The following is a 27,603-nucleotide window of genomic DNA, read 5'->3' as shown; positions in this document are numbered from 1 at the left end:
TCTGCTATGAAGAGGGGTTTCACAAATAAAACAAAGTGGAACAAGAAGTATGAAGGGGATTAGAGCAACACATTTTTTTCCAAGTTTACTGGGTAATTAAACTATGAAACCAAAGGATAATACAATGATAGAGCTAGAAAAGGCATTAGAGAACAGCTAATTCAATTCACCCACCATCTTCACCCACTACCATCGTCTGCTAGCATTTGATATGTGAGAAAAGATGCTTAAGCTTAAAATGGAAAATTCTTTAACATTGCTCAACATTAAAAATGGAAGGCAAGGAGAGGGACAAAGCTAGCTGAGATGGAACCTTAACTGTCCTTTCAAAAAAAGGAATGGAGGCTTCAGGAAGAAATTCTGGACTGATGAGAAGCACTAGATTAGAAGACTTTCAGGTTCTCTTCAAGCATAAGTGGTCTATACCAAAGGATGGGTAGCCAGGGAATGGGAGGAGGATGAAAGAAAGAACACAGAAAAAAAATCATTTCTTTTTTAAAAGTCAAGCATAAAACACACAAAAAATAGAGTAGCGTTTTGTTTTGTTTTGTTTTTGTTTTGAGACAGAGTCTCGCTCTGTCGCCAGGCTGGAGTGCAGTGGCGCCATCTCGGAGTAGCTTCTTCTATAGACAGCACCTCATGCTTCAGCAGACACTCCTATGCATGTGTCCCAGCTTGGGCAGATGGTCATCAGGGGTCTGCATTTTACACATAAATGAATTTTTAAGGTCTTATTAGGTTTAAAATATTATCAAGTGGCAAAGGGGCTGTATCCAATGTTAAGGTGATCTGTCCTGTGGCATCTTTTTCATTGCTTTTCCAGGAAATAAGCAGAAGAAACCGAGAGAAAGGACTGAGATGAAGAGCTCTATTAATCTTGCCCATCCTCTGTCCAGTAACTGAGTCCAGAAATTCTGTGTGGGAATTGGGGCTAACCAAAGATTGAGACCTAAACATCCAATTTTGGCCACACAGAGCCTGTCTTTTTACCAAAGTGGAAAAATCTTCAACTAAAACACAGAGGCCCAATTGACCTTGCTGAAAACAAGTTTGTAATTTCTCAAGGCTTTCCGAGTTTTAAAACTGTGTATGATTATTCCACGTGATAGCCTTGGAGACATTACCTTCATTAACATACTCTCTAATTCTTAAGTTGACCTTATTTTTTCATTTTCTCTGTGGGTTCCCTTCACCTCAACCTCCCTGTATCTTTAAGAAAGAGCAACACATTTCTGAAGTATGGTTTTTGGAAACCAACAATATCATGTCCAAATACCTAGAAAAATATAAATTGCATCAGTGTTCTTGGTCATATCTGTATTTATATGGCTTTTTCTAATGAAGATCACAAGCACCATCTGTAGAGTTTTCCCACCCTGTTCTCATTTTTTGGCAAGGGAGGAGAGTCCGTGTGTTGATGAACAAATGGGCACACCTGAACCATGTTGAAATGGGAAAGGGAAACCAGTGAGAAGGTCTGCTGGGGAAAACCTTTAGGACTCCTACCTACCAGGATGTGACTCACTTAGCAGTGGCACTCAAGATAAAGGAATCCCTCCGGATCTCTATGCCAGGCCTCTTGAAAGCAAACAAAACTCTCAAAAGTGGCTTTCCAGGAAACTGAATGTGAACAGCAAGAGAAAATAGTATTTCTCATTACTTGCACATGTTTTTGCAAGTTGAATCAGGAAATCTCATTTTATAATATTGAGAATTGCTTATACAATAGGAGCCCTGAATTATATATCATATATAATTCTCCGATATATTATAGGATTAATTATATCATAGGAGCCCTGAAAGATGTCCCAGTATATATTCAAATGACAAACTAGCAAGAAAGTCAGACATGTCATCTTGCTTTCTTGCATTACTTTGATCATTATTTGTAATTATTTGCCGTAATTATTTCTTATTATTGTCTGCATGCTCACTCAACTGTGCACTTGAAGGCAAGGGCCATTTGTGTTTTATTCTTGCCACATGCTAAGTTCCCTCCATGATGCCTGGTACATAGTGAATGCTCAATAAATGTGTATTGAATGAAGAAATAGGTTCCATCTATTTCTGAAAGATTCAGAACAAACCAGAGCTGCCACTCACTACTGGTCCATTTCTTTAATCTAGTGTCAACCCACTCCACCTGAGACAATTAAAATCCCCAGGAAAATTCAAGAAGATGCTTTCACTAGAAACTGTCAGGTCAAGGGAGTGTCCGGAAAAGACCACTGAAGCACCTCTGAGCTTGCACTGAATTTTGCTTATTGTTGGTTGGGAGTTCCTTACATTATAGCACTCCCTCTCTTTGAAAATTGTCTCTGTGGAGAGGTCAATGACTCTGGATGAGATGTTTCATTCCCCTCTTTCGGTTTATCAACTCATATTAGGTCAAATCAGCCCAAACACTTGCCATGTTTCCGTAAGAAGTGAATGAAGTTACTTTAGTTAAAATGTTCAAATGCTTATGAAAAGGGCCATTCTTTATCTTTGCCACCCCTAATTCAAAAGGGTGTGCTGTTTCCCTAGCTTGGCATGCTTTTTCCAGGTCAGGGGGTTCCTGTGAGATTTCCTGAATTCTGCAAAGAGAGTTTGGAAAAAATTATTGTTTGGTTTACCACCTCCCCAAAGCCTGAAAATAGTCAGTGTTGATCCCTGTACCAAAAACAAACAAACCACCCCCTACACACAAATAACACAGTTTCTTCTGAGCGTGTGATTCCTGTAATTAGTGTGAAGAACTACTTCAGTGCTCCCTGGAAGACCTTTGGGGATCTAAAATACAAGATAGAACACCCACTTGAAACTGTCCTTCCAAGTGGCACCCTTGTCCATGAAATCCTCTTTCCCCTACTCCACAGGCCTCTTCCTGCCATTATGTATGGAAACTTCTGAACCCTGCCTGCTCCCTGAAATTTATCCCAGTACACCTGAAGAGATGTGGTTGTTTAATTTGCTTAATATTTTTTTTTAGATGTCATTCACCTATGAGAGTCAAGACTGCTGATCAATATGATGTTTAGAGAAAATATCAACCTTACATTTGAGGAAACTTTTCCATGAATTGCAAGCTTATGGGAACAGGGGTCATATCTGACTCACCAGCATATTCCTGGTGCTTGACACCTAGAAGGCATTCAACATATATCTGTTGCATGAATGATGACAGGAATGACTGTTGTAATCATGTACCTTCACATATCACCGATTCTTCCGCATTTTCTTGGAATCAAAAAGTCTTAGAATAGGAAAATTGAAAGAGGTATCCTTTCTGAAAGAGGTATCTTTTAGTCCCCAGTACGAACACCCTACTTAGAAATGTTAATCTCCCTATTTTCCCCTCCATGTTTCCAGGCTTCTTTACCTACTCTCTCTCTCCTTTTTTTTAAAAAAAAAAAAAAAACAATACTTGCATAATTTAGTATAAAGTATTATTTTTACTCCTCTAATTGGATTAACTCCATAAGGGCAGGATTTCTTGCCTCTTTTATTCAGAGTTGTATCCCAAGTGCCCAGAACAAAGCCTGGCACATACAAAGGACTCAGTAATTATTTGTCAAATGAATAAATGAAAAGATAAATTTTTAGTATGCATCCCAGGCGTCAGAAGCACTGCAGGTGTTTTAAATCCCCAGGCCCAATCCCACATCAGTGGAATAAGAATACTTAAGGATATGAATCCCAGGAATCTACATTTTTAACAGGTGATTTTGGTGTAGCTGTTCTGAGAACAACCAGTTAATCCAACTCACTCACCTAGAGATAATCCTGAAACCCAAGAAGACAGTGTCTTTCGGGTCACATGGTAATTCAGCAGTGCATCTAAGTGTTATAGTTCTATTTTGATGGGCTTTCTACTCCAGTCGTCTTTGAGCTTTCTACTCCAGTCGTCTTATATTAAGTAAAATATGTAAAATCCAGCAGATAGCACTGCTATCTGCATTCCTGGTCTTTGAGATTAAGCTCCTGGAGGCAAAATATTATGGCTTCTAAGCTTACTTTGTGGTAAATCTCATTAGGCTTAAGGTAATACAGGACTTTTTGAGTTAAATGATACTATTGCACATAAGAACAATGCTATTTTCATGCTAAGATGCCACTGCGTTCCTTTCTCCTTCTAGTTTCTGGACATCTCCATTAAGTGGACCACCCAGGAAACATTTCCTCCAAAGTACCTTCATTATGATCAAGAAACCTCTCATCAGCTGTTATGTGACAAATGTCCTCCTGGTACCTACCTAAAACAACACTGTACAGCGAAGTGGAAGACCGTGTGTGCCCCTTGCCCTGACCACTACTACACAGACAGCTGGCACACCAGTGATGAGTGTCTATACTGCAGCCCTGTGTGCAAGGAGCTGCAGTACGTCAAGCAGGAGTGCAATCGCACCCACAACCGTGTGTGCGAATGCAAGGAAGGGCGCTACCTTGAGATAGAGTTCTGCTTGAAACATAGGAGCTGCCCTCCTGGATTTGGAGTGGTGCAAGCTGGTACGTGTCAATGTGCAGCAAAATTAATTAGGATCGTGCAAAGTCAGATAATTGTGACAGTTTAGGAGAACACTTTTCTTCTGATGACATTCTAGGATAGCAAATTGCAAAGGTAATGGAACCTGCCAGGTAGGTACTATATGTCTGGACTGCTTCCAAAGGACCATTGCTCAGAGGAATACTTTGCCACTACAGGGCAATTTAGTGACAAATCTCAAATGCAGCAAATTGTTCTCTCATGAGATGCGTGATGGATTGTTTGTTTGTTTTTTGAAGAAACCAACTCGAGTTGCACTGCTGATAGTTGATCTATACCTCTGTGTTTCACTTCAGCATGGACACCTTCAAACTGCAGTGCTTTTTGACAAACATCAGAAATGTTAATTTATACCAAGAGAGTAATTATGCTGATATTAATGAGACTCCGGAGTGCTAACAATAAGCAGTTATAATTAATTATGTAAAAAATGAGAATGGTGAGGGGAATTGCATTTCATTATTAAAAACAAGTCTAGTTCTTCCTTTAGCATGGGAGCTGAGTGTCTGGGAGGATAAAGACTATAGCAGCATCTTTTCAATGAGCTTATTCTTTATCTTAGACAAAACAGATTGTCAAGCCAGGAGCAAGCACTTGTCTATAAACAAAATGCTTTCTCTTTTGCATCTTGAACAGCATAGGTTAGGGCTCATGTGTATTGAATCTTTTAAACCAGTAACCCACATTTTTTTCTACCACACTTGTGAAGCTTCAGTGCAGTCTATAACTTTTCATAGCTTGAGAAAATTAAGAGTATCCACTTACTTAGATGGAGGAAGTAATCAGTATAGATTCTGATGACTCAATTTGAAGCAGTGTTTCTCAACTTCAGCCCTACTGATATTTTAAGAAATATCTGGATTCCTGGGCTGGGCTCCCTTTTGTGGACAGCTGTCCTGTGCATTGTAGAATTTTAGCAGCATCCCTGGACTTTAACCACTAGATACCAATAACAGTCATCTTTCCCCCATGCGACAACCAAAAACGTCTTCAGACATTGTCAAATGTCGTCAGGTGGCAAAATCGCTCCTGGTTGAGAACAGGATCATCAGTGCTAAGTATTTGTAACTATTTTAACTCTCAAAACTTGTGATATACAAAGTCTAAATTATTAGATGACCAATATTTTAGGTTTAAAGGCATACAAATGAAACATACTCAAAAATCAAAATCTATTCAGTTTCTCAAATAGTGAATCTTATAAAATTAATCACAGAAGATGCAAATTACATCAGAGTCTCTTAAAATTCCTCTTGGTATGAGTATCTGAGGGAGAAATTGGTGTTATTTCCTACTTTTTATTGGACGGTACTTTGGGACTCAAAAGCTAAGCTAAATCGTGTGTGTGTGGTGGGGGTGTGGAATCCCATCTGATAAAAGCAAATCCATGTAATTCATTCAGTAAGTTGTATATGTAGAAAAATTAAACGTGGGCTATGCAGCTTGGAAACTAGAAAATTTTGAAAAATAATGGAAATAACAAGGATCTTTCTTAAATAAGTATGAAAATCTGTTTGTAGAATGAAGCAAGCAGGCAACCAGAAGACTCAGAACAAAAGTACACATTTTACTCTGTGTACACTGGCACCACAGTGGGATTTATTTACCTCTCCCTCCCTAGAAACCCACACAGTGGTTCCTCTTGGGAAATAAGAGGTTTCCAGCCCAAAGAGAAGGAAAGACTATGCGGTGTTACTCTAAAAAGTATTTAATAACCGTTTTGTTGTTGCTGTTGCTGTTTTGAAATCAGATTGTCTCCTCTCCATATTTTATTTACTTCATTCTGTTAATTCCTGTGGAATTACTTATAGCAACCATGGCGAATTCTAAACTGTAAAGCCAAATTTCCCATCATTATAATTTCACATTTTGCCTGCCAGGTTATAATTTTTATATTTCCACTGATAGTAATAAGGTAAAATCATTACTTAGATGGATAGATCTTTTTCATAAAAAGTACCATCAGTTATAAAGAGGGAAGTCATGTTCAGGAAGGTCATTAGATAAAGCTTCTGAATATATTATGAAACCTTAGTTCTGTCATTCTTAGATTCTTTTTGTTAAATAACTTTAAAAGCTAACTTACCTAAAAGAAATATCTGACACATATGAACTTTTCATTAGGATGCACGACAGGTACGTATCTCAAGAATGACAAGATTCTTAGGCTCGGCACAGTGGCTCACACCTGTAATCTAAACACTTTGAGAGGCCAAGGCAGGCGGATCACCTGAGCTCAGGAGTTCAAGACCAGCCTGACCAACATGATGAAACCCTGTCTCTACTAAAAATATAAAAAAAGCCGGGCGTGGTGGTGCACACCTGTAATCCTAGCTATTCAGGAGGCTGAGACAGGAGAATTGCTTAGAACCCTGGAGGTGGAGGTTGTGGTGAGCTGAGATCCCACTACTACACTCCAGTCTGGGTGACAGATGAGACTCTGTCCTCACTGCGGTCCCCCCTCCCTTTCCACCCAAAAAAGATTCTTCTTCATGCAGAACATATGGCAGTCAACAAAGGGAGACCGGGGTCCAGGTGTCCAAGTCACTTATTTTCAGTAAATTAACAATGAAAGAACACCATGGAATCCCTGCCCAAATACCTCTGCTTATGATATTGTAGAATTCGGTGTAGAGTTGGATCCCATTTAAGGAGTAGGATGTAGCAGGAAAGTACTAAAAACAAACACACAAACAAAAAACTTCTCTTTGCTTTGTAACATGGTTCCTAAGATAATGTCAGTGTAACGCTGGAAGTAACATTTAATATGTGAAGGTTTTAGGCTGTGGTTTCCCCTCCTGTTCTTTTTTTCTGCCAGCCCTTTGTCATTTTTACAGGTCAATGAATCATGTAGAAAGGTAAGAGACAGGAGATGAAACTACAACCAATCCATTTTGCCCCCTTTTTATTTTCAGGTTTTGGTAAAAGATGCAATGAGGTAGGAGGTTGACATTTTTTATAAATGAAGTTTAATAACTTTCTGTAAGCTTTGTCTCTTTCATATTTGTTATCTTGCATAAGCCAGAATTGGCCTGTAAAATCTACATTTGAATATTGAAGTCTAAATCTGTTCAACTAGCTTACACTAGATGGAGATATTTTCATGTTCAGATACACTGGAATGTATGATCTAGTCATGTGTAATAGACTCAAGTGTTTGAAGGCATTTATTTTTAATAGCATCTTTAGTTGTTGACTGGTTCAAGTTTTTCTGCCAATGATTTCTTCAAATTTATCAAATATCTTTCCATCATGAAGTAAAATGCCCTTGCAGTCACCCTTCCTGAATTTTTAACGACTCTGCTCTTTTAAACAGTTTAAGCAAATAGTATATCATCTTCCGTTTACTATGTAACTTAACTGCAGGCTTAGGCTTTTGAGTCAGCGGCCAACTTTATTGCCACCTTCAAAAGTTTATTATAATGTTGTAAATTTTTACTTCTCAAGGTTAGCATACTTATGAGTTGCTTCACAATTAGGATTCAGGAAAGAAAGAACTTCAGTAGGAACTGATTGGAATTTAATGATGCAGCATTCAATGGGTACTAATTTCGAAGAATGATATTACAGCAGACACACAGCAGTTATCTTGATGATTTTCTAGGAATAATTGTATGAATAATATGGCTGACAACAAGCCCTTACTGCCACTCAGCAGAGGCTGGACTAATGAACACCCTACCCTTCTTTCCTTTCCTCTAACATTTCATGAGCATTTTGTAGGTAACGAGAAAACTGACTTGCATTTGTATTACAAAGAGAAGAAACTGCCAAAGGGGATGACAGTGGAAGTTTTGTTCTGTCTAATGAAGTGAAAAATGAAAATGCCTAGAGTTTTGTGCAACATAAGAGTAGCAGTAAAAACCAAGTGAAAAGTCTTTCCAAAACTGTGTTAAGAGGGCATCTGCTGGGAAAGGATTTGAGGAGAAGGTACTAAATTGCTTGGTATTTTCTGTAGGAACCCCAGAGCGAAATACAGTTTGCAAAAGATGTCCAGATGGATTCTTCTCAAATGAGACGTCATCTAAAGCACCCTGTAGAAAACACACAAACTGCAGTGTCTTTGGTCTCCTGCTAACTCAGAAAGGAAATGCAACACACGACAATATATGTTCTGGAAACAGTGAATCAACTCAAAAGTGTGGAATAGGTAATTACATTCCAAAATATGTCTTAGTACGATTTTGTAGTATCATCTCTCTCTGAATTGAACACAAGGCCTCCGGCCACATTCTTGGTCAAACTCACATTTTCCCTTTCTTGAACCTTCACCAGCTAAGGCTATTCTTGATGGATCACTGCTAAAGCTACAACTTGGAATCTCTCAAAAAGTCATCTTCTCACAGATAACACCTCAAAGCTTGACTTTCTCTCCTTTCACGCTGAAATCAAATCTTACCCATACCCATGAGTGATGGGCAGTGTCAAGTTTGCCACTGAGATGGAATTAGGAGAGTCGAGTCCAAATTATAGAATTCAAGTTATATGTTATTACTTTCGAGATTGTCTGTATGATTAGCTAAAGTATAAATTGGCAACTAAGAAGCAAACTGATATAAAAATGATGACAAATTAGGCCAGGCATGGTGGCTCATGCCTGTAATCCCAACACTTTTGGGGGCCGAGGTGGGCACATCACTTGAGGTCAGGAGTTCAAGACCAGCCTGACCAACATGGTAAAACCCCATTTCTACAAAAAATACACAAATTAGCTTGGCATGATGGTAGGCACCTGTAGTACCAGCTACTCGGGGCTGAGGCAGTAGAATCGCTTGAACCCAGGAAGTGGAGGTTGCAGTGAGCTGAGATTGTACCATTGCACTCCAGTCTGGGCAACAGAGTGAGATTTCATCTCAAAAAAAAAAAAAAAAAGATAAATTAGAAATGTGTACTTGGCTTTGTTACCTACGGTATTAGTGTATCTATTGCATGGAAGTTCCAAGATACTCTGGTTGTGTTAAGCTCTTCACTGGGTACAGGTCACTAGTATTAAGCTCAGGTTATTTGAATGCATTCCACGGTCGTGATGACAATTCATCAGGCTAGTGTGTGTGTTCACCTTGTCACTCCCACTGCTAGACTAATCTCAGACCTTCACTCAAAGACGCATCACACTAAAGATTATTTGCTTTTTTGTGTTTAATTAAGCAATGGTATAAACCAGCTTGACTCTGCCCAAACAGATTTTTGTACTACAAAGAAGTTTATGAAGCATAGGAACGTGAATTGATATATATATATGAGATTCTAACCTAGTTCCAACATTTTTTCATTGTGTAATTGAAATCATACACAAGCCATTTAGCCTGTTTTCTTATCTAAAAAAAAAAAAAATGAAGGAAGGGGTATTAAAAGGAGTGATTAAATTTTAACATTCTCTTTAATTTAATTCATTTTTAATTTTACTTTTTTCATGTATTGCACACTTACTATGTGGTACTGTGCTATAGAGGCTTTAATATTTACAAAAACACTGTGGAAGTTGCTTCAGATGAATATAGGTAGTGGAACGGCAGAACTAGTATTCAAAGCCAGGTCTGATGAATCCAAAAACAAACCCTCATTACTCCCGTTTTCCGGGATATACTTACTCTACCCAGATGCTCTGGCCTTTGTAATGCCTATGTAAATAACATAGTTTTATATTTGGTTATTTTCCTATGTAATGTCTACTTATATATCTGTATCTATCTCTTGCCTTATTTCCAAAGGTAAACTATATGTCTAGATGTGGGCATAAAATAACATAGTATTATTCCAAATTACTGTTCAAATTCCTTTAAGTCAGTGATAATATTTGTTTTGACATTAATTGTGAAGTTCCCCGTGGGTAGTAGGTAAACCTTTAACATAATGTTAATATTTGTATTCTTTATAAGAATTTTTGGCTGTTACTTATTTACAGCAATATGTCATTCTAATTAGACATTTACTAAACTTTCTCTTGAAAACAATGCCCAAGAAAGAACATTAGAAGGCACATAAGCTTAGCTGGTCTCTGCCACTAAGACCAGCCAACAAAAGCTTGATTTATTCAAACTTTGCATTTTAGCATATTTTATCTTGGAAAATTCAATTGTGTTGGTTTTTTGTTTTTGTTGATATTGAATAGACTTTCAGAAATCCAATTGTTGAGTAAATCTTCTTGGTTTTCTAACCTTTCTTTAGATGTTACCCTGTGTGAGGAGGCATTCTTCAGGTTTGCTGTTCCTACAAAGTTTACACCTAACTGGCTTAGTGTCTTGGTAGACAATTTGCCTGGCACCAAAGTAAATGCAGAGAGTGTAGAGAGGATAAAACGGCGACACAGCTCACAGGAACAGACTTTCCAGCTGCTGAAGTTATGGAAACATCAAAACAAAGACCAAGATATAGTCAAGAAGATCATCCAAGGTAAGATAATCTAAAATATAAAGATCAATCTGAAAAAGTTTCCACCAACTGATAATGTAGATGTGATTCCAAAAATAGTTATACAAGATTTTGTTCTCACCCCTGCTCCTCAGTTTCCTTGTAAAGTATGTTGAACACTCTAAGAGAAGAGAAATGCATTTGAAGGCAGGACCATATCTCAGGGAATCTGCTTTCAGATCCCTTAACTCTTCTGTAAGCAGTCCTTCTAGACTACCAAGGAGAAGCTCTATAACAACTTTGAATCTTACATTGCATCTCTACCAAGAAGCTCTGTCGTATTTACTTGGTAATTTTCTCCAGGTAGGCCCTAGGTAGCTTACAAATATCCTCTTATTAATCCTCATGATATGGCCTGTATTAAAATTATTTTCATAGCATATGTTATGATAATTAATGAGATAAAGTCTGAAAAATGAGACTCTTGTAGGAAAAAGCTAAAGCAAAACATTCTCACATTTTATAGGTTTATATAAAGATTCTCCATTAGAAATGGTGAGAGAGAGAAATAAAGAGAGATAGGGAGAGAAGTGGGAAAGAATCTGAAGAAAAGCAGTTTCATCCAGTGTGGACTGTAAGTTTTAGGACACATGATGGATAGAGTTCTAACTTCAGTAAGCATTGGGAGGACAGGCTAGAAGAAAAAGGAGGGAGGGTTTCCATAATGCAGACAGGGTCAATGAGAAATTCATTCTGGTCCTCACCAGTAGTTAAGTGACTGTATAGTCTTGCACTACCCTAAAAAACTTTAAGTGTCTGAATCTGAGGTAACATTTTATGAGACCAACATCTTTGAGAGCTGAATGCTTTTGTTCATGCAAAGAGTAAACTTTTATTCTGTTTTAGGCAAACCAAAAGTATTCTTTGAACGTATAATTAGCCCTGAAGCCAAAAGAAAAGAGAAAATCAGAGACTGTTAGAATTGGAAGCGACCAAATTCCCTATGTTATAAATGAGGATATTTTAACGCAGAAAGATGAACTGATTTGCCTTAGGGCTCACAGATACTAAATGACTCATGTCATTAATAGAAATGTTATTTCCTCCCTCTTAGGTTTGTACCCTAGCTTATTACTGAAATATTCTCTAGGCTGTGTGTCTCCTTTAGTTCCTTGACCTCATGTCTTTGGGTTTTCAGATATCCTCCTCATGGAGGTAGTCCTCTGGTGCTATGTGTATTCTTTAAAGACTAGTTAGAGCAATGAACTTATTAACTAGCTCCTACGAATGAAACTTTATATTACAAAGCAGCTAACTTGAATACTTTCCTTTTTTTCTGAAATGTTATGGTTTTAATTTCTCAAACTTTTTCTTAGAAAACTGAGAGTGATGTACCTTATTTTCTACTGTTAATTTTCAAACTCAGGGGCTTCTTCCAAAGTTTCATTGGATGCCAAGAATATATAGCATATTATCCTATTATAACAAAAAATATTTATCTCAGTTCTTAGAAATAAATGGTGTCACTTAACCCCCCCTCAAAAAAAGAAAAGGTTATCATTAAAATATAATTATGAAATTCTGTGAGAACCTTTTGCCTCAGGCTGGTTTTATGATGGTATTGGATGAATATAAATGATGTGAATACTTCTTTGGGCTTTTGCTTTATGCAGATATTGACCTCTGTGAAAACAGTGTGCAGCGGCACATTGGACATGCTAACCTCACCTTCGAGCAGCTTCGTAGCTTGATGGAAAGCTTACCTGGAAAGAAAGTGGGAGCAGAAGACATCGAGAAAACAACAAAGGCATGCAAACCCAGTGACCAGATCCTGAAGCTGCTCAGCTTATGGAGAATAAAAAATGGCGACCAAGACACCTTGAAGGGTCTAATGCACGCACTAAAGCACTCGAAGACGTACCACTTTCCCAAAACTGTCACTCAGAGTCTGAAGAAGACCATCCGGTTCCTTCACAGCTTCACAATGTACAAATTGTATCAGAAGTTATTTTTAGAAATGATAGGGAACCAGGTCCAATCAGTAAAAATAAGCTGCTTATAACTGGAAATGGCCATTGAGCTGTTTCCTCACAATTGGCCAGATCCCATGGATTAGTAAACTGTTTCTCAGGCATTTGAGGCGTTCGGTGATATCTTTCTCATTACCAATGACTAATTTTGCCACAGGGTACTAAAAGAAACTATGATGTGGAGAAAGAACTAACATCTCCTCCAATAAACCCCAAATGGTTTATCTAACTGTCAGATCTGGTCCGTTATCTACTGACTGTATTTTGCCTTATTACTGCTTGCAGTAATTCAACTGGAAATTTACAAAAAAAAATTAGACTCCATTGTGCCTTACTAAATATGGGAATGTCTAACTTAAATAGCTTTGAGAGTTCAGCTATGCTAGAGGCTTTTATTAGAAAGCCATATTTTTTTCTGTAAAAGTTACTAATATATCTGTAACACTATTACAGTATTGCTATTTATATTCATTCAGATATAAGATTTGTACATATCATCCTATAAAGAAATGGTATGACTTAATTTTAGAAAAAATTATATTCTGTTTATTATGACAAATGAAAGAGATAAAAATATATTTTTAATGGAAAGTTTGTAGCATTTTTCTAATAGGTACTGCCATTTTTTTCTGTGTGGAGTATTTTTATAATTTTATCTGTATAAGCTGTAATATCATTTTATAGAAAATGCATTATTTAGTCAATTGTTTAATGTTGGAAAAACGTATGAAATATAAATTATCTGAATATTAGATGCTCTGAGAAATTGAATGTACCTTATTTAAAAGATTTTTTGGTTTTATAACTATATAAATGACATTATTAAAGTTTTCAAATTATTTTTTATTGCTTTTTCTATTGCTTTTATTTGAATGGGACATTAATGGGTCTGAGCTTTCATAATATCCCTGTTATCACCAGGAACATCTGGGAAGTGTTAAACATGCAGATTCCTGGACCAATTTGTTGAAAAACTCTGGCAATGAGAACAGAAACTTGCATTTTTAACAAGTTCCAAAGTAATTCGTATTACACTAAAACTGGAGAACTTCTGAAGTCAGCCTTAGATTACAGATAGTGCAAGCCACTTATAACTGCTGCCACTAACCCTGAGACACCAAGCTATGTAAGCTATTTTGGTAGCAAATAAGAGAAACTAGCACTATTAAGTTTAAGAAAAAAAAAATAATTGGAAGAGTAGTATATTGACTGAGTTGAATGGTGGTCGCCCAAAAGATATTTTCAAAATTCGCAGAAGCTGTGAACATTTCCTTATTTAGAAAAAGTGTCATTTTAATTAAGTTGAAGATCTTTAGATGAAGAAAGCATTTTGGGTTATTCAGGTGGGCCATAAATCCAATGACAAGTGTCTTTATGAGACACACAGAGCAGACAAACAGAAAAAAAAGATGATGTGAAGACAGAGGCGGAGGTGGAAGTCATATAGCTGTAAGTCGAGGAAGCTAACAGCAGCCAGTAACGGGCTGCCCTCACTCTGCTGGAGCCTCTGTAGGGAGTGGGGCTCTGCTGACATCTGGATTTTGCAATTCTGGCCACCAGAACTGTCAGAGAATAACTTTCTATCGTTTGAAACCATGCGGTCTGTGGTAATTTGCTGCAGCAGCCACAGGACACTAACAAAGATGGCATCCAAGCTTTAAAAAGAGCAGAATCAATTTTTGTGTGTGGCAGGGGGCCGGGGCGTGTTGGCTCAAAATTTTTTACTTTCAGAGCTGGCAACAGTTGCTTAGCAATGCTAGCTAAGCTGATACAATCTGAAGGCCATCCCACCTTTATCTTTAGGCGTTTGGCCAGCAGAATCTCTTGCAAACAAGATCACAGACCATTTGGTATCTGTCTCAAGGAGTGTGTGGGAAGAGGTCCTCTCCCCCATATACTTTTCCAAACAAGATTGTTTTATAGCCAAATGCAACTCAAACCCGTAACATAGCAATTAGTCATCTTCAATATCACCAGTTCCCCCTATCCCCAGAAGAAGAAGTTGAAGTAAGAGGGGAGAGACTGTTGTAAGAAAAATCTAGCTATGCCTCAATGAGGCAATGATGGTAAGGAAGCTGGCACCAGAGGATGGAGACAAGTAGGCGCAAAACAGGCCTCTCTAGAACTCTGGGTCCTTTGGGGCAGAAGGTCCAACTCTTCCTCCTAGTCAAACATCTTTGTATCTTTTAGTTCCAAATTCCCAGGAAGGAGACTCTAACAATCTTAGGTTGATTGATGTAAAGGCATGGCCATTGAGTGTCTGTCCTTGTTTATCAGTTGTACTTCCCGAGAAGAAGATATCATTGTGAATGGGGCCCAGAAATTACTTCCTATCCGTTCCTAGTGTATTATTGCCTTCCTCACTTTACTATGACTTAAAATTTAGAGTTGACACAGACCATCCCTGTGAAAGCAGATTTGTGAAATTAGATCAGTTATGGCCACCTTGATAGAAGAGTATGTCTAGGTAAATATCACGCAGACTCATAAACCTGGAAAAATGAAAAGTGAAAGTGAAGTCAAGAGGCTCTAACCTGGGTAACAGCCTCCCAATGTTGCAATACTGGACATGACAAAAGTGGTGGAAATTACATGCTGATAGTAGAAGCAGAAGGCCAAGAGTTAACTATTAGGCCTCATTTTCCCTTCAGCAGCTCCAGTTCTTCCCTCAAAGTTCTTTGCAGAAAATGAAATGCCCTACGCAACTCCACAAAGTTTAAGAAAAGTTTGAAAATTCATGGCATCAAGGCTAAATTATTCAAATGCTTCTTTGATCGGCCTCCCTGGCTGCTCCTTTGGGTTCAGTTTACCTTGAACTTCTCTTTCAAGGGAAATAAAATTTGTAAATATCATACCAGTGCTTTTTTTGTTTTGTTTTGTTTTTGTTTTTGTTTTTGAGATGGAGCCTTGCTCTGTCACCAGGCTGGAGTGCAGTGGCACGATCTTGGCTCACTTCAACCTCCGCCTCCTGGGTTCAAGCGATTCCCCTGCCTCAGCCTCCTGAGTAGCTGGGACTACAGGCACGTGCCACCACTCCTGGCTAATTTTTTGTATTTTAGTAGAGATGAGATTTCACCACGTTGGCCAGGATGGTCTCGATCTCCCGACCTCGTGATTTGTCTGCTTCGGCCTCCTAAAATGCTGGGATTACAGGCGTGAGTCACCGTGCCTGGCCTATATATATATATTTTTAAATTTAATTCTGAATTCATTTTGGATTTACAGAATCACTGAAAAGATAGTAAGTAGTTTTCTAGTATACCCTTCACCCGGCCTCCTCTAAAATTATCATTTTTCATAACCATTATTCACTTATTAAAAAAAATTCTTAGTCTGATACTATTAACTAAACTGCCAACTTTACTGAGATTTTCCCAGTGTTTCCAGTGGTATTCATCTTCTGTTTCAAGACCAAATAAAGAGCCCATGTTGCATTTCGTTATCATCTCTTCTTAGTCTCCTGTGATCTGTGACAGTTTTTCAGTCTATGTTGTCTTTCCTCAACTTGGCACTTTTTGAAGAGAAGCGGTCAGTTCTTTTGTAAAATATCCTTCAATTTGTGTATTTGTGATGTTTTCTCAGGAATAGACTGAGATTATGAGTTTGGGAAAGAATATTGTGAAATCCATAACTCTTCTCATTGCATCTGATCGGGAGCCAACCATATCAGCATGACTAATTACTGTTGATGTTAATTTAAATGTGATGACTTGGTTAAAATGGCTTTGCCAGGTTTTTCCACCGTAAAGTTACTATTTTTCCCTTTGTATACTCTATTCATTATAATTATTTGTTAGATCATTAGATCTAGCCCACACTCAAGGAAAGGAGAATTAAACTCTTCATATTGGAGAAGGAGATACCAAGGAATTTGCGTTAATGTATTAAAACTACCACAGATTTAGTCACTTTAGGGAAGAGAGTCTTGGAGGCTCTGAAAATACCATTTCTCAAAGATTCTTCCACTAATTTTAGCATTCATCAATCAATCTTGCCTGCAGCAACTGTTATTGTGAATTTCTAACGGCGATTTTCTTATTTCCCTCATGCCCCCTACATTTAAGTGCTTTCATTCTCTTCTGCCTATTTGTGTCAATCATTTATTTATATGCTTATGGACTCAAGAAAATTAATGTTATTCTTTGGATTATATTCCAATAATATCACTATTTATGTTGCTCAAATTGTTTCAGCTTTGGCCATTGACTCTTGTGCCCTTTCAATATGCCCTCCCCATCCTTATTTTCTTGGGCATTTCGTGTTTTCTGACACTAGTAGATTCTCCATGCTCATCTTGCATTTCTTCTTCCCTAACTCTAGAACCAGGCATTTTTCTTTTTATTCTAAAATGGTATTTTAAAAACCACAATCCAGGTGCTAGGTGTGCTCTTTGCTACTGAGGTATCACTGCTCCTAGGCCATCTCAGTAGACAGAGCTAGTAAATAATATGTATGTTAACCCATGTATGTTTACACATACTTATTTCTATATCTATATACATATATATTCTATGTAATACACACAGCTATATAAGTCACTGGGTTCATTCCAGCCTTCACTCTCCTTCTCCCTGATTTCTTGTGTCATCCTTCTGAGAGTGAGTAACATGGCTCACATTATATGTAATTTATTTATTTGTTAACCACAAATGCATGTAAAGTATTTTCAGATTTTCTAACAGGTATCTCTGTGAGAAACAAATTTATCAACTAGAATACAGTATTATTTTACAGTTCTTTTCATCTTCAGCATTACAGTATGCATTCAAAACATTTTTCAAAGTCACTTGGGCCAGCTCTTTTGTCCTCACCCCTTCTGTGAAGTTATGTCATATATTGAAACAGTTATATTTAATTCTTACAGTCTACATTCTATCCTGGAGAATCCCCCTATAACCTGAATGATTTTTTAAATTTGCATACAATTAAATACTTTTTGTGGCAAACCAAAGGTTTTGACAACAGCATAAAATCATGTATTCTCCAACATATTGCCATACATCACAGTTCCATTACCCTAACAAGGTCTCTGGGTAGCTCCTTTGTAGTTAGTCTGTGCCCCCTCTATCAACTTCTAGCAATCACTGAACTGTTTCCCATTCTTATAATTTTGCCTTTTCTAAAATGTTACATAAAGTGAATCATACAATATGTTGCCATTTTTGTGACTATTTTCACATAGCAAAATGCATTAGAGATTCCATTCATATTGCTATGTGAATTAATAGTTTGCTCTTTTGTCTTTCTGAGTAACATTCTATTAGATGACCATTGTTTTGGTTTTCCATTCACCTGTTGAAGCAGATTGTAGTTATTTGCTATTTGAGATGATTATGAATAAAGTTACTATCAATTTTGCACACTAATTTTTATGTGAACATAAATTTTCAACCCACTTGGGTAAATACCAAGGAATGAGATTGGTGGGTTATATGATAAGTTTATGTTTAATTATAAGAAACTGCCAAACTCTTTTCCAATTTGGCTATACTATTTTGCTTTTCCTCCAACAATAAACGAGAATTCTTATTGTTTTACATTCTTGCCGCAACCTCATTTTGTCAGGTTTTATTATTTATTTTTTAGCCATTCTTACATTGTTTCGTGGGATCTTATTGTACTCCTAATTTGCATTTGTCTAATGACTAAATGAATTAGTTTACTGGGGCTGCCATAATAAAATACCACAGACTGGGTGCTGAAACAACAAAAATTTACTTCCCACATTTCTGGAGGCCAGAAGTTCAAGGTCATTGTTCCTTCAGGCTTGGTTTCCGGCGGAGCCTCTTTTCCTGGTTTCTAGATGGCTGCCTTCGCATTGTGTCTGCACATGGCCTTTCCTCTGTGCACATGCAGAGGGAGATCTTTCATGTCTCTTTCTCATAAGAACACCAGTACTATGTGATTAGGATCCCAACCTTATGACTTCGCTTAAAATTAATTATCTCCATATAACCTCCATCTCCAAATACATGATGAGGGTTAGGGTTTTAACATATAAATTTTGAGGACAGTTTATTATATAATACTAATAATGTTGAGCATCTTTTCATGTTTATTTGCCATCTATATATCTTCTTTGGTGAAATGTCAGTCAAGATCTTTTGCCCATTTTTTAAGTTATATTGTTTATTTTCTTCTAATTGTTGAGTTTTAAGAGTACTTTGCATATTCTGGGTACCAGACTTTCAAGTGTACAATTTACAAACATAGTTGCTTAATCTGGGGCTTACCTTTTAATACTCTTACTGTGTGTTCTACAGAGCAAAAGTTTTAAATGTTGGTACAGTTGATCTTTCTCTTTTAATGAATTGTGCTTTTGGTGTCATATCTACATACTCATCAACAGACCCACAGATTTCCTTCTGTTTTTTTCATAGCTTCACATTTCAAATATAGGTATAGGATCCATTTTGAGTTAATTTTTGTACAATATATGTTGACATTCTTCTCTTTTCTTTTTGCATATGGATGGCCCATTGTTTCAGTGTGATTTGTTGAAAAGGTTAGCATTTCTTCATTGAATTGCCTTTGCATTTTTGTCAAAAATTGGTTGAAATGTTTGTGCGGGGATATTTCTGGGTTCTGTATTCTGTTCCATTAACTTAGTAAGTCTATATTTTTCACCAGTGCCACACTATCTTAATTACACTTGCTTTATAGTAAGTCTTGAAGTTATTTAGTGGTTGCTTGGTTACTTGGGAATGTGTTGGTTTTTCTTGCCTTTTAGTATGCCTCATAATTTTGTTGTTGTTGTTAAAAGTTTGGCAGGTTAGGAAAGTCTGGGAGATGTTTTTTATACCTGGCAATGGGCATGCCTTTCTTTCCTCCTTCTAGAACTTTAATGGAGGGCTTTGCGTTAATCCAAGTGAAAATTGGACAGGTTTTATGATTTTGTTGTTGTTGCTATGGTTATACTCAGTGAACTACAGATTTCAAATTCCTATAGATAGCTTATTTCTAGGGTGGTGGATATATACCAGAGCAATGTTTGCTTGATTCTGAGTCTTAGGCCTACCTTTAAACTGTGCATCAAAGAGGTTCTCTTTGTACGTTCTTGTTCTCCTATCCCTCTCTCAATGGCATTACGCTGTTACTTGTTATTCGAAGCTTCTTAGCTTCACAGTAAAGGGTGTCAGGTACAGTCTCTGTTGTTCTCATTAAGGTTAAGTATGTCTGTTTCCCTGGGATGCATGGCCTTTTCAGCTCTCCTGCCTTTCTCTTGGCTATATTTGTTGGCTCCGCACTTAATCTGGCTGTTCTTCCTAGGAATACACTTCTATTTCCTCCATCCTGTTCCCTTTCCTCAGCTGCAATGAGTGGTCACCAATATCCTAAAGTCAGTAGTTTTGCTTTCCCTCCATAAACACTTTTGAGTGATATTTGTTGCTCTCATGCAGGGCGACTGCTCTCCAAGATTGCATGACTCTTTCTGATCTTTATTTTGAGTGCTTAATGGGTTAATGGAGAAAGATCCTGCAAAAGGCTACAGATTCCCACATTTTTTCTAACACCCAGGGATATCTACGCTGTTCCATCAACCCACACTAGGCCTATATTGATTTTTCAGCTAGTCTACTGAATTCTTCCTACTGGTGTCCAGTGTATCAATCTCAGATAGGTACTCATTTGTACCTCCTCTCTCCCCAGAGTCACTGTCCCTTAGATTTGGGGCCTGTTATTTGTTCTGTGACCTCAGTTCTCCAATGAGTTTTTGAAAGCCATGATTTTGAACTTGAATTTGATCTTTTCTGTCATTAGTTTTGGAACATCACTAATATTTGCTGTCTACACTTTCCAGTTTTATACATACCAGGGTGGCGGCCAGAACATATCAAGTCAATTTCATTGTTTAAAGACTTGATGTAAAAGATTGATTTAGAGTTAAAATTATTTCCATGAGTCCAGATCTACTGTGTCCCCTTGTTCATCTAGAAACCTATGCAAGTTGTGAAATATTTTGTAGATTAATATTACAGTCTAAAATATCAAAACTAAGAAACAATATTGAAGTCTTTATTCTAGATGTGTTAGCAAAACATTTTATGAAGTCCACTAAAAATTTTTATTTGTTATTTTCATTATCTTATTCAATAGACTAGCTTCAGTTTTTGATTCATACATTGAAAATCTCATTTGTTAATTATTGAAAAGAAAAGGTTTTTGAGTACTCAAGACAATGTAGTTCTAAGCAAGAGATACAGTTGCAAACCACTACTACATTCAAGAGCATCGAGTTTTAGGTTGTTTTAATTTGTAATGTGTAAAATTATTCTCAAACAGAAGTTATTTGCAAATGGGCATAGAGACGATTTTGTGTGTGAGAGTGTGAGGGAGCGAGAGAGCGAGAGAGCGAGCGCTCTGATAGGAGAGAATTCTAAGACCTTCTTTACCAATGTGGAGCTCTATAGCCCTGGAAATATCTCCTTTCTAAAATACTTAGTACCTTCAGAGTTGTTTCCTGAATTAATGCCTAAACTCAATCTGAGGGACAAACTTGTACTATTCTCTTACCTTGATCAAGGGTTCCCAATGGCTACTATTTGTTCAATTAGTGTAATTCCAATTGTTGGTGTTGAATACAACTAGGCTCCAATTTTTATGACTTCCTTGCTGTTATGTTTCAAATTTCTCTTTCCCAAACTAGGAAATTATAAAACAGGGATTTAACCTTAATAATAGCCAGCAGCGGCCGGGCGCGGTGGCTCAAGCCTGTAATCCCAGCACTTTGGGAGGCCGAGGTGGGTGGATCACGAGGTCAGGAGATCGAGACCATCCTGGCTAACACGGTGAAACCCCGTCTCTACTAAAAAAATACAAAAATTAGCCGGGAGCGGTGGCGGGCGCCTGTAGTCCCAGCTACTTGGGAGGCTGAGGCAGGAGAATGGCGTGAACCCGGGAGGTGGAGCTTGCAGTGAGCTGAGATCCGGCCACTGCACTCCAGCCTGGGGGACAGAGCGAGACTCCGTCTCAAAAAAATAATAATAATAATAATAATAGCCAGCAGCAATTCTCTCTCTACCTGAGTTTAAATATATCTGTTCTGAAGATGGTTATAATCTAGCTGGGGAAACAGGATATACACATGAAAGAATGTTTACTAATACCAGATGGTATGTGCTTAGTGCCAATTGAGTTGTATAAACAGGGCACAGTCATCAAATGTCATCTCTGAACCTTAGGACAGACCAAGAAGCAGTAACTTCAGCTAGGTTTTGTAGGAAAAATATATGTAACATGTTGGGGAAACACTGATTAGATCCATGTGGTTTGTGTAAAAATTCAGTAAGGGCTGGGTGCAGTGGCTCACGCCTGTAATCCCAGCACTTTGGGAAGCCGAGGCGGGTGGATCACGAGGTCAGGAGTTGGAAACCAGCCTGGCCAACATGGTAAAACCCCGTCTCTACTAAAAATACAAAAATTGCAGGGCGTGGTGGTAGGTGCCTGTAATCCCAGCTACTTGGGAGTCTGAGGCAGGATAATCACTTGAACCCAAGAGGCGGAAGTTGCAGTGAGCCGAGATCACACCATTGTACTCCCACCTGGGCGACAAGAGCAAAACTCTGTCTCAGAAAGAAAAAGAAAAATTCAATGACTAGTATAAAATAAGCTTGTAGAAGCTGATTGATAATACACTGTGGGTTGTAGTAGATAAAAGTAATTGCTTTATCTATCCAGAAACCTTCATTTCTGTTTGCTAAATACCTTTGTCTTTTAATAAACTGTTCTCTCACATCCTCTCAACTTATCCATATATTTCCAATGGGGACTGATAATTCTCAACCTTACCCCAACTCTAACCCAAGATATTCAATCAGAGACCTTTCTTAGGATCTGTACATTTGGAATTACTTAAAAATGATTTTTTTTTTCTGTTTAATGAAAAGATGTAAAGATGTTCAACCTAAAGATGCCAGAGCCAAAGAGAGAGAAATCTAAAACTAGGGAGAAGAGATAGGCAAAGAATCCTAATGTTCAGGCCCTTGGTTCTAGCCATATCTTTTCTTCCACATTTTTAGTTTTGTGAATCATTTTGAATTTGCCTTTTTACCCAAGACAGTTTCTGTCCCTCTCTTGTAAACAAGAGTCCTGACTAATATATGGAGTACATAAGAAGGCCTTGAATGTCAGACACAGATCTTTGGGTTTGAGGAGCTAACTGTCATGATTTGTGAGGTGCTATCCACCTGAGAATCTTTAATTCTATAATATTTATCTATAAACACAATGGGAACTATTGAAGTTGATATTAGTTGTAAAGCAGCTTTTCTGAAAGATTCTTTTGGCACAGGGATGTCAAATGGATCGGAGCAGAAATAAGCTGGAGACAATTAAAACAGGTGGTTGACTATTAGAGCTGTCATGAGTAAACAGACAACTCAGACTGGAGGTGGAAGCACAGAGTGGAAAGGAAGGGTCAGATTAAACAGCCATTAATCTTTCCAGAAGAGTCATAAGAGGAGCAATTTCATCACTGGGCATTTGGTTGTGACTAATGGATTGAGACTTCTGTCTTTTTCCAAGTATTTAATAGAAAATAAATCTTCCATTTCCTTGTGTTTTCTTGAGTCTTTTCCCAGGGAAATATACCTCATCTTTTGAAATACAAAGGCTTAAGTCATATTTCCACAAAAATCCTTCTAACTAAAACAAAGATGTCTTCCAAATTGACATTTCTATAGCAATTTTGGTTTTTTATGACTCACTGACTTCAGACATTTCGAGGTAAACAGGGCAAATCATGCATAAAACCTGTATCATTTTCATGGAATCATAGGTTTCTAAGAGATAATGAGGTCATCTGTTCATTCCTCCTACTTCGCTCCAGCTATACCCAAAACCATGTTAGAGGGTGGTAACTTTGGATTTAACAACTTTAAATATCTTATTACTGTATTGATTCCATACACACACACACAAGCACGCAGATGTGCACAGAGATAGAGACAGACAGAGAGAGAGAAACAGAGCGTGTGTGCTGGTGGAACCCATAGCTCTTACTCTGGAATTGGGACTGGGAGAAAATGGCTTCCTAACTAGTAAAAACTTCCACTCTCTTGAAATTTTACAGCATGGCACAGGAGATGTTAGCCCAGTTCTAGCTAAAACTAGCCCAGTGTTTTTCAAACTTAACTGATCATATGAATCATTTGGGATGTTTGTTCAAGAGGTTACTAATTTGTCTTCCAAGCTGATTTTGATTCTGTGGGTCAGAAATGGGTTGCTGGGATTCTCACTGGGCAATTTCAGGAACTATCATTTTGCATTATCTTTAAGGATCCAGATAAATCTGCAAGAAATTGAATTACACATCTAGCAGTAGAACTTAGAACCCATCAGTCCAACTAAGATTCATTTGACTCTGCACTTCTCTTAATAAAGGTGGTGAAAAACTAGTCTTTCCTATTTGGGTGTATGCATCTATTGTTGCACTTTATAATCTGACATTGTACTTATCAGTTTACCCGATACCATGTTATTTCCATTACCATACTTTTGGTATTTAACCAAAAGTTAAATATACCAACAGTATATGGTATATAACTTTGATTAAATGCCAAGGTTACCATTGGTATATAACCATTACCATACTTTTGGTATGGTAATGAAAATAATCATCACATCATTTATTCAATGCTTTCCTTGTAGCCCCATATTCTGGGCCCAGCTAGATTCCTAGAAAGCAATGTTTTATAAAGTCAAAAAACAAGAGATTACTGATTCATCTTGTACTGATTTGCTATTGCTCCCTCATTGACTTCGGTACTCATAGTAAATGTCATTTTTTGAGAACTTGCAAGGTGCACAGCCCTACACTTAAGACAATTATAGACATCATCTCATTAAATCTCAATGACCCAATTAGCTGACTCTCCCTGACCTCCACTGCTCATTTATTACATCATTATCACTTCATTAAATCCTAACAGCTTCAGCAGCTGACTTCCCCTGACATCCACCACCCATTTATTGGGACTTGTACACCTGTTTACTGCTTAGACTGGGCACAACATTTGCCTAATCTCTTAGTCTCAACCATCTCAAGTTTTATACATACTACCAATTATCTATTTTGATTATACCTTTGGATTTAAGCTTCAGAAGTCAAGTATAACCCCTGAAATGTGAAGACATCAAGAGTCAAAAGAGAAAAAGTAAAAATTCTGAAAAACAGAAATCTACTGGCCAGGATTCCAGGAGTAATGGTTTTAAATGTAATATAAATCTGCTATTTGTGGGGTCTGGGTCAGATTTTTCTCTCTAGCCAAAAGAATATATCACTCAAAAGGATATGCCTTGGATGGTGACAAGACGTTCTCTGCCATTAAGCACTTGTGGCAAGGGAAGTCTCCAGGATTTGCTCATTAAGAGGAGATGGCAAAAGAAGCAAACCTTGCTGAAACCTCCAGAATAAATTTCAGTTAAACCCAAACCCTGAATTTGAAACTAGCTGTTAAACAGCAACAACAACAACAAAAAACCTTAAAGCCAGCAGACTGGCACTTTAGTGTATCTAGTACTATATTATTTACAAACAATTTGAAAATAAGCTCTGTTGACTAAGCTATATTTAAAGAATAAAAAATGTCATAATAAATTGTCTAGAAAAAATAAAATCAGATAGAGTCTGAGAATAAAAAGAAAACAGGAGCAGATTCCACCTAGAAATAAGTTACAGTCTTTCAAAAATGGCTTCAGAGTAAGACATTTGATTTCAAATCCTGTCTCTTCTCTTAAATAGTATGGCTTGGGCAGGTCACTTGATTACTTTGGGACTCAGTCTCCCTATATGCCTAATAGGTGGAATAAAACCTCAAAAGCCTATTTGGACATTCCCTACAAGTTTCTATCACAGTATGTCATAGTTAAAGCATGTATTAACATTTCTTCACAAGAGATAAATTCGCAAAAGAGATGGTGCCCAACCATTTCATGTAATCATTTTGAGGGTGATGATTCAGGAGCATTCCTCAAGATAACTATGCCAGTTATTTGGTTCACAGCTGTAACCACCTCACCACAAAGTGGAAGAAAGGCAAGTAAGGAGAGGAAAGCTGAGGATACAAGGACAAATCCAAGGGCCTGGCTGTCATTCTGGGCTTCAGACTTGTTTGGTCTCTTTGGAAAAATCACTTACGTATATAGTATGACTCTTGCAATGGTGCCGTTGAGATCATTCACAAAACACCTGTAGCTCAGCTAGTCAGTGACAAATGTGGTGCCAAGCTGACGCAGGCATTGCAGAGATCTTTTCTCTTCACATACATGGCAGAGATTACAAATTCTTCAATTACTGTAAAATTCTTCTTAGAACAAAACTCTCTAACAGCCACCGACTTTTGAGAGGATGAGTTAGCATATCCCCCAAAGTCAGAGAGTTCGCTGAAAGCTCCGTGAAGCCACATCAATCACTTTGACTCCCTTCTGATAAATCTGGATAAAAGAATCTCTCTCAGAAAGAACCATTGCAATTGGAAATAAAGGACAGCAGAAAATAACATTCTTTGTGCATCTCTTACGTACCAAGAGCTTACCTTTTTATGTTCATCCTCTTAACAGCTTTACAAATTAGGCATTAATATTCTCATTTTAGGATAAGTGGCTACGATCCAAAAAGAATAAGTTACATGCCTGCTATTTCATAACAAGTAACTGACAAGGACAGAATCTGAACTCATTTCGGTCTTTAAAACCCCTGATATTTTGTTCCATCACACTGGGCCAAAAAGTCATTGTGGAAGTCAGAGAGAGGTCAATCAGAAATCAAGAAGTGAATATTTAAAAGTTGCATTTAATTTTCTCTGATTTTTTTTTTTTTTTTGCCTCAGTATTAAGTGGAAACTGGTTTCACATAACCGTCTTTTGCCTACAGACAGGAATTAACGTCATCTTAACGTCCACCTATTCTGTTTCCACCCCAAAGTGAGTGAACTAAAATTTAATTGACAGTAACTAGTCAGAGTATGTGCAGATCTCCCAGGTAAGGGCAAAATGCTTCACAGGACTGCCCGCACTTCAGATGCCAGCCACAAGTTTCAGAAGGTCCCCTGGCCACCACGGTTTTGACTGGCCACAAATTGGGGGTTCCCACAATTCCATCAGGTTTGATAATTCATGAGAACGACTTACAGACCTCAGAACAGCATTATACTTGTGATTACAATTCTATTATAAAGGATATCCATAGCGGTAAGATCCGGGAGGCTCCCAGATGTAAAGCTTCCATACCCTATTCCTATAGAATCAGCATATTACCTCCACAGCACAGCAATAATGTGTGCACCAACCAGGAAGCTACACCTTTTAGTTATTATTGGAGTTTCATTACATGAGCATGATTAAGTCATTGACCACATGATTGAATTCAATTTCCAGTCCTCTCTTTCCCCAGAAGTCAGGCCAACTCAGAGTTCCAATACTCTAATCAACATCATTGGTCTTTCTGCTGACCAGTCCCTGTTCAAAATCATCTACGGGTCTATCATAAGTTATCTTATTAGCATAACAAAGACACTCTTCATCACCTGGGATGGTCCAAGGATTTAAAGTCTCCCTTCCAGAAACCAGGGACAGAGGCCAGGCAAACCTTTTATTATGTAAAAGATTTTTATTATTACCTTACACCACCTGACCCCCCCCCCCCAAACTTCTTACCTTCTCCAACACTCCCAGTTCTGTCAGGGACACCACCAAACA

At 37.7% G+C, this 27,603-nt stretch overlaps 1 protein-coding gene across 1 annotated transcript in view; it reads left to right on the top strand.

The window, feature by feature from the left end:
- The window catches only part of TNFRSF11B (TNF receptor superfamily member 11b), a 28,490-nt gene extending 14,740 nt beyond the window's left edge, over positions 1-13,750 (top strand). The window contains exons 2-5 of the mRNA XM_001096915.4: positions 4,119-4,488; positions 8,484-8,675; positions 10,694-10,918; positions 12,550-13,750. Of these exons, the coding sequence (XP_001096915.1) occupies positions 4,119-4,488; positions 8,484-8,675; positions 10,694-10,918; positions 12,550-12,938 (1,176 nt within the window). The 3' untranslated portion in view covers positions 12,939-13,750. The remainder of the gene's footprint in view (positions 1-4,118; positions 4,489-8,483; positions 8,676-10,693; positions 10,919-12,549) is intronic.
- The last annotated feature ends 13,853 nt before the right edge of the window (positions 13,751-27,603 follow it).

Source organism: Macaca mulatta, chromosome 8 (genome assembly GCF_049350105.2).
Source record: "Macaca mulatta isolate MMU2019108-1 chromosome 8, T2T-MMU8v2.0, whole genome shotgun sequence".
NCBI lineage: Eukaryota > Metazoa > Chordata > Mammalia > Primates > Cercopithecidae > Macaca > Macaca mulatta.
The sequence above is the reverse complement of the archived record's forward strand: the minus strand, read 5'-3'. Positions and strand labels throughout refer to the sequence as shown.